This window comes from Trichinella spiralis (genome assembly GCF_000181795.1).
Source record: "Trichinella spiralis strain ISS 195 chromosome Unknown Scfld5, whole genome shotgun sequence".
Classification (NCBI taxonomy): Eukaryota; Metazoa; Nematoda; class Enoplea; order Trichinellida; family Trichinellidae; genus Trichinella; species Trichinella spiralis.
In genome coordinates, this window is record NW_003526944.1 from 2,905,943 (window position 1) to 2,918,932 (window position 12,990).

At 34.0% G+C, this 12,990-nt stretch overlaps 4 protein-coding genes across 4 annotated transcripts; 3 read left to right on the forward strand and 1 right to left on the reverse strand.

Annotated features, from left to right (window-relative positions):
- The first annotated feature begins 270 nt into the window (after nucleotides 1-270).
- Tsp_04323 (oxidoreductase, zinc-binding dehydrogenase family) lies at nucleotides 271-4,999 on the forward strand. The gene is made up of 8 exons (XM_003375089.1): nucleotides 271-373; nucleotides 2,380-2,505; nucleotides 3,313-3,409; nucleotides 3,496-3,613; nucleotides 3,678-4,024; nucleotides 4,106-4,224; nucleotides 4,281-4,430; nucleotides 4,523-4,999. The coding sequence occupies exons 1-8, from the start codon at nucleotides 347-349 to the stop codon at nucleotides 4,667-4,669; spliced, it is 1,131 nt and encodes a 376-aa protein (XP_003375137.1). The 5' UTR covers nucleotides 271-346; the 3' UTR covers nucleotides 4,670-4,999.
- A 617-nt stretch (nucleotides 5,000-5,616) lies between these two features.
- Nucleotides 5,617-6,113, forward strand: Tsp_04324 (conserved hypothetical protein). The gene is made up of 2 exons (XM_003375090.1): nucleotides 5,617-5,907; nucleotides 6,060-6,113. The coding sequence occupies exons 1-2, from the start codon at nucleotides 5,617-5,619 to the stop codon at nucleotides 6,111-6,113; spliced, it is 345 nt and encodes a 114-aa protein (XP_003375138.1).
- Nucleotides 6,114-8,103: 1,990 nt separating this feature from the next.
- Tsp_04325 (conserved hypothetical protein) lies at nucleotides 8,104-8,604 on the reverse strand. Its single transcript, XM_003375091.1, has one exon. It carries the CDS (start codon nucleotides 8,602-8,604, stop codon nucleotides 8,104-8,106), a length of 501 nt encoding a protein of 166 aa, XP_003375139.1.
- Nucleotides 8,605-11,833: 3,229 nt separating this feature from the next.
- Nucleotides 11,834-12,328, forward strand: Tsp_04326 (conserved hypothetical protein). The gene is made up of 2 exons (XM_003375092.1): nucleotides 11,834-11,981; nucleotides 12,297-12,328. The coding sequence occupies exons 1-2, from the start codon at nucleotides 11,834-11,836 to the stop codon at nucleotides 12,326-12,328; spliced, it is 180 nt and encodes a 59-aa protein (XP_003375140.1).
- Nucleotides 12,329-12,990: the final 662 nt, after the last annotated feature.

Here is a 12,990-nt window from a genome sequence, read left to right on the forward strand (position 1 = left end):
ATAGAATTTATTGACCATCAATTAATCAATCATGATGATGATGATGATGTTGTTGTTGTTGTTGTTGTTGCCAGTTGCTCGTCTGTTCTCCTGGAATGAACACATCAGCTTATGTGTTTCGTCGATGTCATTTGTTTGTTGCAGCTGTGGTTGCAACGAAATTTCAAATTTCGTTCGACAAATTAGAATCAGAATTGATTTTAAAGATTATTTTTCACTGTTTTTCTTCGTCAATATTCAAATTTTAATGATTGTCATTTTTCAATATTTAGGTGCTAATCATCGGTCGACACTTTTCACAAACACCAACAAAGCTGACTTTCTTTGTCGCTAATATCCGCATAAAATGAACGTCAAGCCAATGTCAAAACAGGTATGTAAACAAAATTGTTTTACACAAACGTAATAATCAATTCAGTGCGTATAAAATTTGCAAATCTCTTCTCCTTTCCGCTTTGTATTAAACTTTAAACTTTTAAAGTATGTACTTTCCTTTCAGTAGCTAATGTTTTTTTGCTTAGTTGTCCTCTTATTACACAACTGTGAAAAATGTATTTCGAAAAATTGATCAATTGATTTGAAATATTAAAACATGGTACTTGAATTTTTAAAACTGTAAGTTTTTAAATTATGAAGCACTGCGCAACGTGTTTTTACTGCCAATTTTTACACCGGTGGCGTGTATTCAAGAAAGCTATATACATTTCCATGAGTTTGATCTCAGAAAAGCCTGACAACTGCAACAAAATTAGCGGACAGTTTGTATTCTTTTTTTTAACTTTTGAAAGATGATTTTCATGGACAATAGATTTGAAATTGATTTTGCTCGTCAACAAGCTCTTCTCTTCATGTTGATTATAAATCTTACATTGATAATGGCAGTATTTTGCATTTGAATTGAATGTCATTCATTGATCAGAATTGACATAGGCGAACATTTATTTTCCGGCTCATTTTTTATGACTTCATTTCTTATTGTTTGAAAAGCTTATGTATATTCATTTATTCTTTTCCTGTTGCACTATGGTTGTAGTATATTTGCATTTGGACATCATATCAGCTTCATCAGAATGCATCTTTCTTTTTTCTTTTTGATTTCATTCATAAAAAATTTTCTTTCATTTTCAGTAGATAAATACATGGCATGCGTTTCTACTGTGTGCAAATTGTGCACGACCAATCGGAGTTTTATTACTGTTAATCAAAAGTTTGCGCGCTTATTGTAGCATAGGTCAATTTTTTGAAAATGAAACAATATTTGTACTTTAAAATTTTAAAATGCATACTGTATTCTTCAGTGGAGAGGATGGGCTTTTGTGCGCTGAGTTTGATGGTCCGTTTGACTTTGTTGAATTGCGACTGTGATGTTCTTGTACACAATTTGACAGTTGTGTTTTTACATTTTGTTGGTTTTTTAAATTTTTTTTTCTTCACACGTCAATTTTCATCCAATCAACAACCGATTCTACCATTTCAAATGCACGAATTTATTTAGTTATTATGTTTTTTGGTTGTTCAATTGATTTGACAAATAAGTGATTCATTTTATTGCAGTTAATTAGTTTCATAATGGTTGCAGTTTTGATATTTTGCAATTTCAACATTTTTCCGGGTATTTCCAGACAGAATCCCACTCGTCTTGTTGCTTTGTGAAAGGTTGTGCCGCTCTGTATCTGTTGTTGTTATTTCTATTTCTACTTGTTGTGTATATTCTGCTCGTGTTTGCTGGATTCTGTTTTTGAATCCTTTGGAAAAGCGAGAATAGAAAAGCAAGCGTTCGTTCGTTTGGTTTGTTGTTTTTATGCAGAATGCTAACGCCGATTTGTCAGCACTTTTTCCTGTCTGTCTGTCTGTCTATCTGTCTGTCTGTCTGTCTGTCTGTCTGTCTCTCTTCCCATTCACCAAGTGTTGCTTGTGAACGATGCTTGGAGTTGCAGTTGCAAATGCAGATGCAGATGCTTTTGACGGCTTACGAGAAAGCGGTAGAAAGAAGAGAGGGGAGACGTTCGCGGCGCCGCCGGTGCGTCAGAGTTTTTCGCATTGATTCACGTGCAATTCAACAGCATTGCACTTGCTTATTCACGTGCTTTGCACGTGAATTGAGCGGTCGCTTTCGAACGCGCGCACACAAGCACGCACAAAGCACATTCAGCTTTATGCTTTTGCCTTGTGCTGTGCGTTTTCGAACCGCAGCGTGCAATTGACGACGACGATTTTGCAGGCTCATTTTCATTTTTCAGCTTTTCTTTTTTGAAACATTCAACAAAACTTGTCTGAGGCGCGGGTTTTATTTGCACATGCAAATATTGATTTATTTTTTTCAATTATTAATATGATTGTGAATATCAGTGTTGTTTATCTTCTTCTTCTTCTTCTTAGTTTTGTTCCGTTTTGGAAGAGAGCATGCGACGTTTGAGTTTGGGCTCGCCGAAAGATTTGAAAGAGGTCCACTTTTTCAACGACGTGCCGTTGCCAAAAGTGCCACCAAAAGGTGCCAGAATTAAGGTAAATTTCATTTTTATTTTTGGTTTTTATTCATGATTTTTTTCAATTAAAAAAAATACTTTCTCATTTGTGGTGTAGCATGTGTTGAATTTATTGATCAGCTTGTTTTGCACATCATCTGTTTGCAGCGTTTTTCTGCTTTCTTCTTTGTTTCTTTTTTCCCATTATTTTGTATTTAAACAATTATTAGTATGATTATCAATCAAAATGAGGTCATTAATTGAAATTCTGTCACATACATTGAACTAATTAACTCATTGCATATGATTTTTTTTCACATCATTCAGTTTACGATATAGCTTTTGTTTACTTCTGTTTGTATGTGTGTGTATGAGATCAGCGAGAGTAATAATGATGAATGATTTTTGCCCGTTAGCGGCGGCGATCATTCGTACACAAATAAGTGTTGTATTGGTTCTTTTGAAAATTGTACTTCATTTAATGAACAAATAGCTTGTGGTGAAACTTTCCTCCAGAAAATATGCTAAAAATATTGTTTGCTCATCAGGGTATTCTTTTTCGAGATTTGACTGTTAAAAGTTGTATTATGCCGATAGCTTGTTTATATTTGCATAACTTTTTTTAACTTTAAATTTAATTAACGTGAAATTACGTACGAATTTGCGTAGAGTATACTGTAAGTGAATGCAAGTGCAACTCGGAATATGTTCTAAACTGCTATCACAGTACATTGATTTTTCTTTGCAACTAGCAAGAATTATTTATTTACTTCTTCCCCAACATACTTTCAGTATGTTTTTTGTTCTGCTTTGAACAGTGTAATGCAGTTGCGCAGATTTGGTTTAGGTCTGCTATGCCGGTGTTTGCCTTACTGATCAAGAGGTAATGAAGAATTCCAAGATTCGCATTACTTGCGGAATCAAAGACACGTCTTTGTTTCCTGGTATATATTCATTTAAAGAAGAAATTTCTTTTTTTTATTTCAATTTCACTTCATGAATTTTTTCGATGATTTTTTTTCCACTGTAGGATTTGAAGTATCTGGAGTAATCGAATCGATTGGTTCAAATGCAAAAGCAGCAGAATTGAATTTAAAAGTTGGCGATCGCGTGGTTGTTTGGCCCAGTGAAGAGATGGCAAAATACGGGTAGGATATCAAAATAAATTTGGGAAACAAAATGGATGCACCATACATTGGGTGTTGTTTTCAGATATGCGGATCTGATTTCAGTCCCAAATTTGGAGGATTTGATTAAAGTCCCGGATTCATTTTCGATGAGTGTCGCAGCGATGCTACCTGCAGGAGCAACGTGGGCTTATGCTGCCGCAATGCAGAGTTTGCAAACAGTGGAAGCTGTTCTCAGAACTCAGAGCCGTTGCAACTTGTTGATTGTTGGAGCTGGTGGATTGGGTCTCTGGTTGTTGAAAATGTGCAAATACTATCTTGGTTCCAACGGTGAAAGACCGGTCAACATTTTGGTTGCCGATGGAAAAGAAGAGCGACTGTCTTTAGCCGAACGCAACGGCGCTGATTGCGTGGTTCATTGGGATGAGTCAGGTTTTGTATTTGAATTAATCATTTAATAAAATTGTTTTTAGAAAATGTAAAAAATAATTTTAAATAATCTTTTTTTTCTAGAATTTGAGCAAACTTTGATTACCCGAACTAAGGACGCGGCACGTAGTGGATTGCAAATCATATTTGATTTTGTAACCAGTCCTCGAACTGTGACGCGTTCTCTGCACTGTCTTGCCGATGTAAGAAGCTTTTTTCTTGGCTAATTGTGAAATCAATCAAGCATTTATTTTTTAAGGGTGGAGTTTTGTACATCGGTGGACTATCTGGAGTGGACATTCAGTTGTCGGTGAAACTGTTGGCGCAGAAACGCCTATCGATTGTTGGTGTTTCTCGCGGTTCAATCGAATTGCTGCAAGATTTGGTGAACCTTATATCACAGGGACAGGTATGAAATGTGACGTTTTTTATTCATATATTACCATTTTGCATTTTTCATTAATCAACTGATACTATTATTGTTGTTATTATTTTTATTAGCTTGAACCACCGACATACAAAGTTTATCCAGTTGGTCAGGCTGGTGAAGTACTGAAGCAGTTGAGCATGTCTGAACTCGAAGGTCGTGCTATATTGGAAGTGTGTGATACTGACAGGGCTGTCAGCATGGTCCAATTTCCTTCGTAAATTACGGATTGCATATTTAGCGTAACGTATTGAAAATGTATAATAATAATAATAATCATCATCATCATCATCATTATTATTATCACCGCTACTTCGTATCCAAGCACAAGTTTTCTCTAATGAACATTTTGGTCTGGTTGATTGATAGTTTTTTTTTCTGTTGGTCTGTTTTGCTCTTTATGTGAAACAAAAAGCATGTTGATAAAAAGACTTTTCTGTGCTTTTTTTTGTATATTAATGGATAAATTTTGGAATTGATATTATGCTGCCGGTAGTTTGTATTGAAACTTTTTGTTATGTTGTGATGACAGAATGATACTTTCAAATATTTCAAACATCATAACTGAGCATATGTGTGTGCACCATGCGTGGTGGTCAGTGTATCAATTTTTTCATTTCATTGACACTTCTCAAACTGTTTACGGACGACTGATGCGGTTGACAATGCACAGTTTTCCATTTACAAGTAACGTTTTTCCCTTTTGTCGCCACTGTTTAATCTCTAAGCTTCTCTTGTCATTTTTCTTTTTCGTTTTTGTTTCTTGATGCTGGTGCGTACTCCGTGCGATCTGTTCATGCGCTCGGTGAACGCTATCGATATTTGATAATCAAGATATATATATATATATATATATATATATATATATATATATATAGTGCTGTTTGCAAATTATTGGAAATAGGTTTGTTTTAACAACGCTTATACATACATGTTTATACCTACTGCGCATATACTGTCTTGCGTTGAACCTTTCCCTGTAGTGTAAAGTAAATGGCGGAAATTTTTAATTTCTTCAGAGTTTTGTTGCACTGCTTATGTAATTGTACAAACTTAGCAACTAATTGCGTAATATAATTACAATAATGTCTTCAAACGCCATGCTAGCTGGCCCAGTGTCTTATTTGGCGCTGAGAAAACATGCAAGTCAGCAAACTATACTAATTTGATGGTGAACAGTGCCGAAGGGATTCTGCTGAAAGTGCTTTGTGCCCTTCAAATCCCGAAGCGATTTCCTACATATGAAGGCGATTATTATGGAAATATTTGCTGTAGAAGAACGCTTAAATTACTGTGCGGCGTTGTTACATGGTCATTTTTTGGTGCTTCATTTCAACAAATGCGTTGTGATAGTTGGACAGAAAATACGATCAAACCACCTGCAACAATCACTTGGAAAACGTTCATTGCTTCACCTTACGTCTGCTTCGCAGCTTGTCAGCAACCTGCCTGTTGTAAGGTATGAATTTCTATTTATTTTATGGCTTCTTTTTTTTCACACACATTGCATTAAACATGGCCACTATTACCACCTTTCATCGTATTTCAATTTATGTGAATTGTAACTAAAACAATGTTTCATTTAATTTCTCACAAATATGCATTTATCAGTCAGCGTGGCTTGTTCAACAACTTTTCTGTAAAAGTTACCAGTCGATGTTTTGATTGCAATGCATTATATAACATGCTTTATGATGCAAAATTTATCTCTAGCATAAACTACACAGTATTCTTGAAATCAAATAAATGCATATGTTTAAATCCAGTTTCTAATGATCTTCAGGTTCAGCGGGCAGTACTGTATATATTAGTTATTTCGAAACGCGTTACTAAGGCAGAGATTAAGTGTAGTTAATCCTGACGAAAATACAATCATTTATCGAAAAAAAGCTTATTCACGATAGAACTGACCGATGCAGTTGCTTTCTGTAATGCTCGATGCTGATGCAATATGCTGGGCTAATTACTGTCCAATCGAAATGTCTGTTGCGCCATCGCATCAGGTGCTCACTAATCGGGAACTGCATAAGTAAAAAGATGCCATACATACAAAGATCCATACGTAAACATGTGCGCTGTGATTGGTGGATTAACCAACAAAAAGTGACATCACTGAGCAGCTTGTTGGAAAGTCAATCTGATATTTAAAAAAGTTGTCCTTGTTGTTGTCCCATAATTTGAGATCGTGTGCTGCGTAACAACTGCAAGTTTGTGTCTCTTTGATTGTATGATGCATGCTGTTGTAGCACTGTACTTAACGAAAATTACATTATTAGCATAAATAACAATGCAGAAGGCGAAAACTAGCGCATACGGAAAACTGAGATAAGCATGTACGCAGCAGAGCCATCGTGCTGCCACCACATTTAGCCACTATGAAGCTTATGCCAACTTTGTCCACTCTCGTTTTGTTCAAATTTTTCTCATTGGCTGATCACTTATAGGCTGTTCTACGCATTTTTTCATTGGCTGCCCACTGATAGGCTATTTTACGTTGAACGATAGTTGGCAGATGAATTGCGCAATTTCATTAGTTATTCCATGTCGATCTTTTATTGGATGATGGTTGTTTATGAAAATTTGACAAAATTTTGTAAATTAAGCCACTGAGCTAGCTAGCATGGCGCTTAAAGATTTATTATTATCGATTTAATTATGCGATTAGTTGCTGAGTTCATCATACATTAGAAAAAAATTAATCAATTTGTAAGTTTTCTATAACTCAGAATGGGCTATATAGGGAAATATCGATAAATTCTGCATTAACCTGAAGCACGAAGCTTTACAGTTAACAGTACAATAAGAGTTTCTTCTACTATTTAAACATTGTAATGTGAACAATTCCATCCATTTATATGCAAAATTAATCGTAATAGTTGGAAATGAGTAGTTCTTGTAACGGTTTCACTTCGCTTCACTGTTTCTTGCAACATCTGAGCAGCCCTGATTTTGAGCCTGTGGATATTCACCAAATTGCTGTAGCAGTGATAGACAAATTTGAAGTGATTAATATTTTTCTGAATCCATGAAACTAATTTATCAGGAAAATGCACCATACCGTATAGAACTTTTGCAAGAAACCATGAACATTCAGCTTCGTTACTTTCACTTTAATTAGGACAAATTCTAGACATAATGAATGGACCGTTGATCACATTCCAATGATAGCTATTATAATCCCCTTTTGAAATTAATTTACAATTGCACATACCAGAACCATATATCATTTAAAACTGTTTAATTGCTAAAAATGGAAAAAGGTCAACTAAGAGAAAAACTATACAAACTGTACAGATACAGAAATACAAATTACGTACAAATGAATTGGAATAATAAAAAAAATAATAAATAGCACGGCAAATGATGCCAATGACAGTCTTGAATTGAACTATTCTGATTGTAAAATTGCCAACCAGCTGAATTGGATGCAAAAAAATAGAAAAGTGCGAAAACATTCACCAAAATTTTTGAAGGAATGATTTTTGGAAGACTACCGCTACAAAGTCAGTAGTAAAATCCAAACTAAAACTATATTTTTTTTATGATTTGCTCATCAAGAAAAGTAAAATTTCAGGAATGCACAGTGTAAATGAATGGATTTGATTTCTAACAAATGGCTGGCTGTATTTGAAATGGTCAGATGACGATAAACGATTCAGTGGCGCATGAATATCGCCACTGCAATCGTGATCAACGTGGTGAACGCGGAATGGAGAGAAACGGCTTTATTGCACTCTGACTGCGCACACTGTGTATGATAAGACACCACACCTTTATTACCAGGACGTTTCAAGTCGGTTACATTTTCACCATAAAATGCACACTGCCTGATAACGCGCTTCGTATCCAAGATATACTGATCCACCTTTCGACAGCCAACTGGCTGTACATTTGGCAAATGCGGTGGTTTGTACAACTGATCACTACAGTTGACAAGATACTTTTTTCTCGCCTTTTCTATTTCAAATGAATCACCACAATCTTCGTCAATTACTGAATTACAATGGAAGCAAAATATTGTTTTCCCATTCGCATCGGAGCCATCGACACAAACAGACATCAACACCACTGACAACAATCCAAGAATGAAGCTAAACATCCTGCTTTGCTTTGCAACTGTCATGTTTAACAACAAATCACTCTTTCTATTGACCATTCTTTGCCATATATAAAATCTAAAATAAGCTTATTAATTACAAAAAAAAAACATTTCATTCGTTCAATATATTTCAATTTGTGCCTAATCAACGGAAGTCTTTACCACCCTTGTCATCAAAACTTGGCAGTTATCCAAGTGATCTTACTGATAAAACATTGTTCCCTCATAAATGTCAAAAGTTGTACGTGCGAAATCAGTATTTAAAAAAGAACTGAAACAGTTGAAAACAAAGACTATCAATTGTAACGCGCACATTATTCCTCTTCCGCACTGACTCTAAAGTATGCACTTTGCAAGTTGCAAGTATTAAGCATATTTGTATTAGTGTATAACTTCATCAAGAAACAATATTACATATACAAATTTATTGACTTCAATTAATGACAACGATTACATGCACACCTATTCATTCATCATTATTTCGTAACACAATATTTCACCGTTTTTATCGCTTAGCAACCAAGAGTACCAAAATTACCGCTAATGCGTACATAATCAATGTCTCACATGCGTTTCTTATTATTATTAATGTACTTATCAATTTCTCCTTAAACATACACTTTTAATAAGTCATAATTTGAAAAACTAAAGTTAATAAGTAAACTATCGCAAAATATTCAAAACGTGAATTTAAATAAATCAATTTCACCAGCCCAAAACATCACATTTTATAAACAATCAATAAAGCCACAAAACTGGAAATCAATGGAACATATTTGCATCACTCATATGTTTACTTCTTGATAAGATGTAAACCGCAAGCATTACAACAAAAATATCTCATGTTTATCCATTTATACTAAAAGCTTCATATTGATATTAGTTAAGAAAATGAAATTATTCGTGCAAAAGTATATATATTTATATTATAAACAATGACATTCTGGACATTCGTTCCTAATTTTATTTTGTTAAAAAGCTCAATCATCTCTTAGATCTGCTTACAGTAAAAGTGTTTGCAATGATACTTTTATCTGCGCTTAATTGATCACAAAACACAAACAAACCTTCTTGTTTGTACACAACAAAATCGACAAAACTGAATACTTATATTAATTTCACATAAATAAGCAAATCAAACAAAATAATTTAAAAAAATTACCGTAATGCGATTTCAATTAGCAGTATTTATCACAGTTTAAAATATAACACAGATTACTGGCAGTTTCGATTAAAACATTCCAACAAATGCTAACTAGAAACTAAATGTTGACCCACATAGAACTCATAAACAACTACTGTAGAAAATTTTCGATATTCAGGTATATACATGCATAAGAAAAATAACACGAGTTTGGAATGTACAAATTAAAATATATACACAAATAAACGAAACTAGTCATATTTGAATTTGGAAATAATTTGTTTTTAAATTTTACTCATCAAATAAAATGCTCAGCATGATAAAGTAAATATTTTCTTTAGCAATCAGCTTTCAGCAATTTTTCTGCAATAACTGAAAAAAATATTTTGGTAAGAACAATAAAATTTATATTGACCAATTTTTTGCATCTTTCATAAAATGAAACCTAAAATATAAAAACACACCTTGTCATAGCTGAAAAGCAACTGTTAAAAAAAAGTAGGTTACGCACATATCATTTTTATAGCTCACATTTGAAATGCGTTATTATAAAATTTCATGAGCGTAAAATAAACGTGCTCAGCTACGCTGGAATGGAATAATTAACTAATCCTGTGCAAAATGAAGCTACTATTCATCTTATGTTTAAATATGTAATTCTCACTTAACGAGATAATGCCTGACTCAATTATATGTATATAACTTCATTTCATTTGCTTTGATTATTCAATCCAACGGTATCTACGAGACGGGAATAATATAATCGTTATTATTGTCTAGTTGTATCTCATGTACTGCCGTTGCTGTAACTGTTAGTTAATGGTTGTAAAAACTACAGTAAACATAATGAAAAGAAGGCAAAGCACTTGTTTACCAAGAATTTCATGCAAATTTTTATTCGAGTGCTACGCATTGGCTTGCGTGGCGTTAATTGCAATGGCTGTTACCGTACTCTATGCGGTGATTGAGCAGTTTAGTATTTTCAAAGGGACGATAGCCTAACATCCACAAGGCGAATCCAGTTTTTTGTTTGTTTTAATTTTATTTCTGTAAAGCAATTCATCATAATTTGGAATACTACAAAAGAAAGATGGATCTCAGCGTGGAGATGACGGCAATTCAAATTAGTCGCACTATCCGTAAGTAATTTTGTAATTCTCTGAAAATAAAACTGATGATAGATGGTGAGTCTATAAGTTTTAATAACTGAACAATGATAATGCTGTGGTTATGAGATTTGTAAAATTTCATTTCTAAGTTAGCGGGTGGATTATAGAAAATCTTTTCAAGATTTTCACGTAATTCTAATCTAATTTTTTATGTATGTGAAAATTTTTTAACATTTTACATTACTGGCTATCTTATTTTCAATTTTTTATGTTGCATTGTCAAAAATTATTTATGAAAAATAGTATCAATTCAGCTTTGAAATTTAGTGTAGATGGTGTTCTTTAGATAGCGCTATTTGTGGGTTGTTTTTCAATTATGCAAATCAGTTTTTCCAGAAGTGCTTGTGCTATCAGTGGCAACGTGCTCGTTCGGTTGAATAACGCGAATAGTAGTAAAGTCAAATAACGCTCAGTCAGTGAGCTCGATTTGAAATAGCCGTGAGAATACAGTGGGCGGTCGTTGTTTCTGCAAAAGCTGATGAACAATTATAAAATATATATGTATTTTTTACATTTAGAATCTATAAGGTCATAATGATTTTCTTTTATTTCTATTACGTCTGCGTGATGCTACAATTCATCCTCGATAAGAGTTTCCAATGCACTAAAAACCGGTTTCTAACACTTCTCTATGCAAATAACGATCGCCATAAATGATGCCTTATCATCAGTATGGCTTCACTCGTTTGTTTGACTACGTGGTAGGTGGTGGCGTCATAAAGCGTTCTTTGAGTTTACAGCGGCGTAAATTAACTACTGAAGTCCGTTTTCCGTTCATGAAAAGTATTCCATTTTTCTAGTTGTGTTACTTTTTCAAAATGTTGTATGCACATTTGTAAATAATGACCTTTTAATTAAAAGGCAATTAATTGATATTGATATATTTGAAAATTCAGTTTTAAATTTTCTGTATCTCTTACTCTGTGTTTGAAGCGAGAACGGTTTTGATTTAATTTTTATCATTTTTTCAGGTATGAAAAATGAAGCAAAACAAAAAAAGTTAAAACACAGACAACATGCAGCAAATTATGAACGTCACGAAGCAGAACAAAAGACGTCAAGAGTTATGTGTGCCTTTTTGTGTGTCTTGATTCTGTGGATACTAGAGATACTTAGAAAGGGTGAGCTCATCTCTTAATTTAATTAAAGTATCTAAGTTCGTAATATGTAAGATGTAAGTAAGGTATAGCATTGCAAAAATTGTACATTTTATTTTCTTTATATTTTGTGGAGATGAGAATTTCTATTCTACTTAAACTACATTCTAATGCTGCATGCGTAGTGCTTGCCCATTCAGCGCACTAGTCTCTATTGCAAATCACCTTTTCATTAGCTAAGTAAACATATACTTGAAAATCTCTAAATTCAAACCATCTTCTTTATTAAAAATTAGCTTCACTTTAATCACGTAGTTGTTCGATTTTAAAAATTTTCAGACATGCAGAAGTGTATTTTGCCTTCTGACTGAATTTTTAATTGATGACTTTTTCAATTCTCTTTTTTCACATCAGTTGCAATAAGTTTAATCAAACGCTGCTCATCCACTAGATTAGTGGTTCTCTGTACGTGAATGGTTAAATTTCGATTACGTCAATGGCAGTGTCAGTGATCTTTGATAAGCATTTCCAATGCACACAAAGCGGTTTCTAGCGCTGCTTTATGCAAATCAGGGTCGTTTGAAAATTGCCTTATCATCAATAATGGTGCGTTTGTTTGCTTGACCTACGTGGCAAGCAGTAACGTCGTTAAACGTTCTCTGAGTTTATTACAGCGTTCAGCATCTACTGAAATTAGATTTTCGTTGCGCAGTAGCTTTCAATTTTTCTGGCTGCTACATTTTTCGAAAAGTGGAATGCTAATTTTGTTAAAGGTATCTTTCATAGAAATTGCGAAACATCATCGCTTTTAAAATTCAGTTTTCAAATTTTGAATTTTTATATGTAATAAAGCGACAATATTGATAATTTAATGTTTATCATTTTTACAGATGTGAAGAAAAAGTGAAAACGCGGACCACACGAGGCAGATCGCGGACGGCACGAAACAGATCGAGGACGACACGAAGCAGATCGAGGACGACACGAAGCAGATCGAGGACGACACGAAGCAGATCGAGGACCACACGAAGCA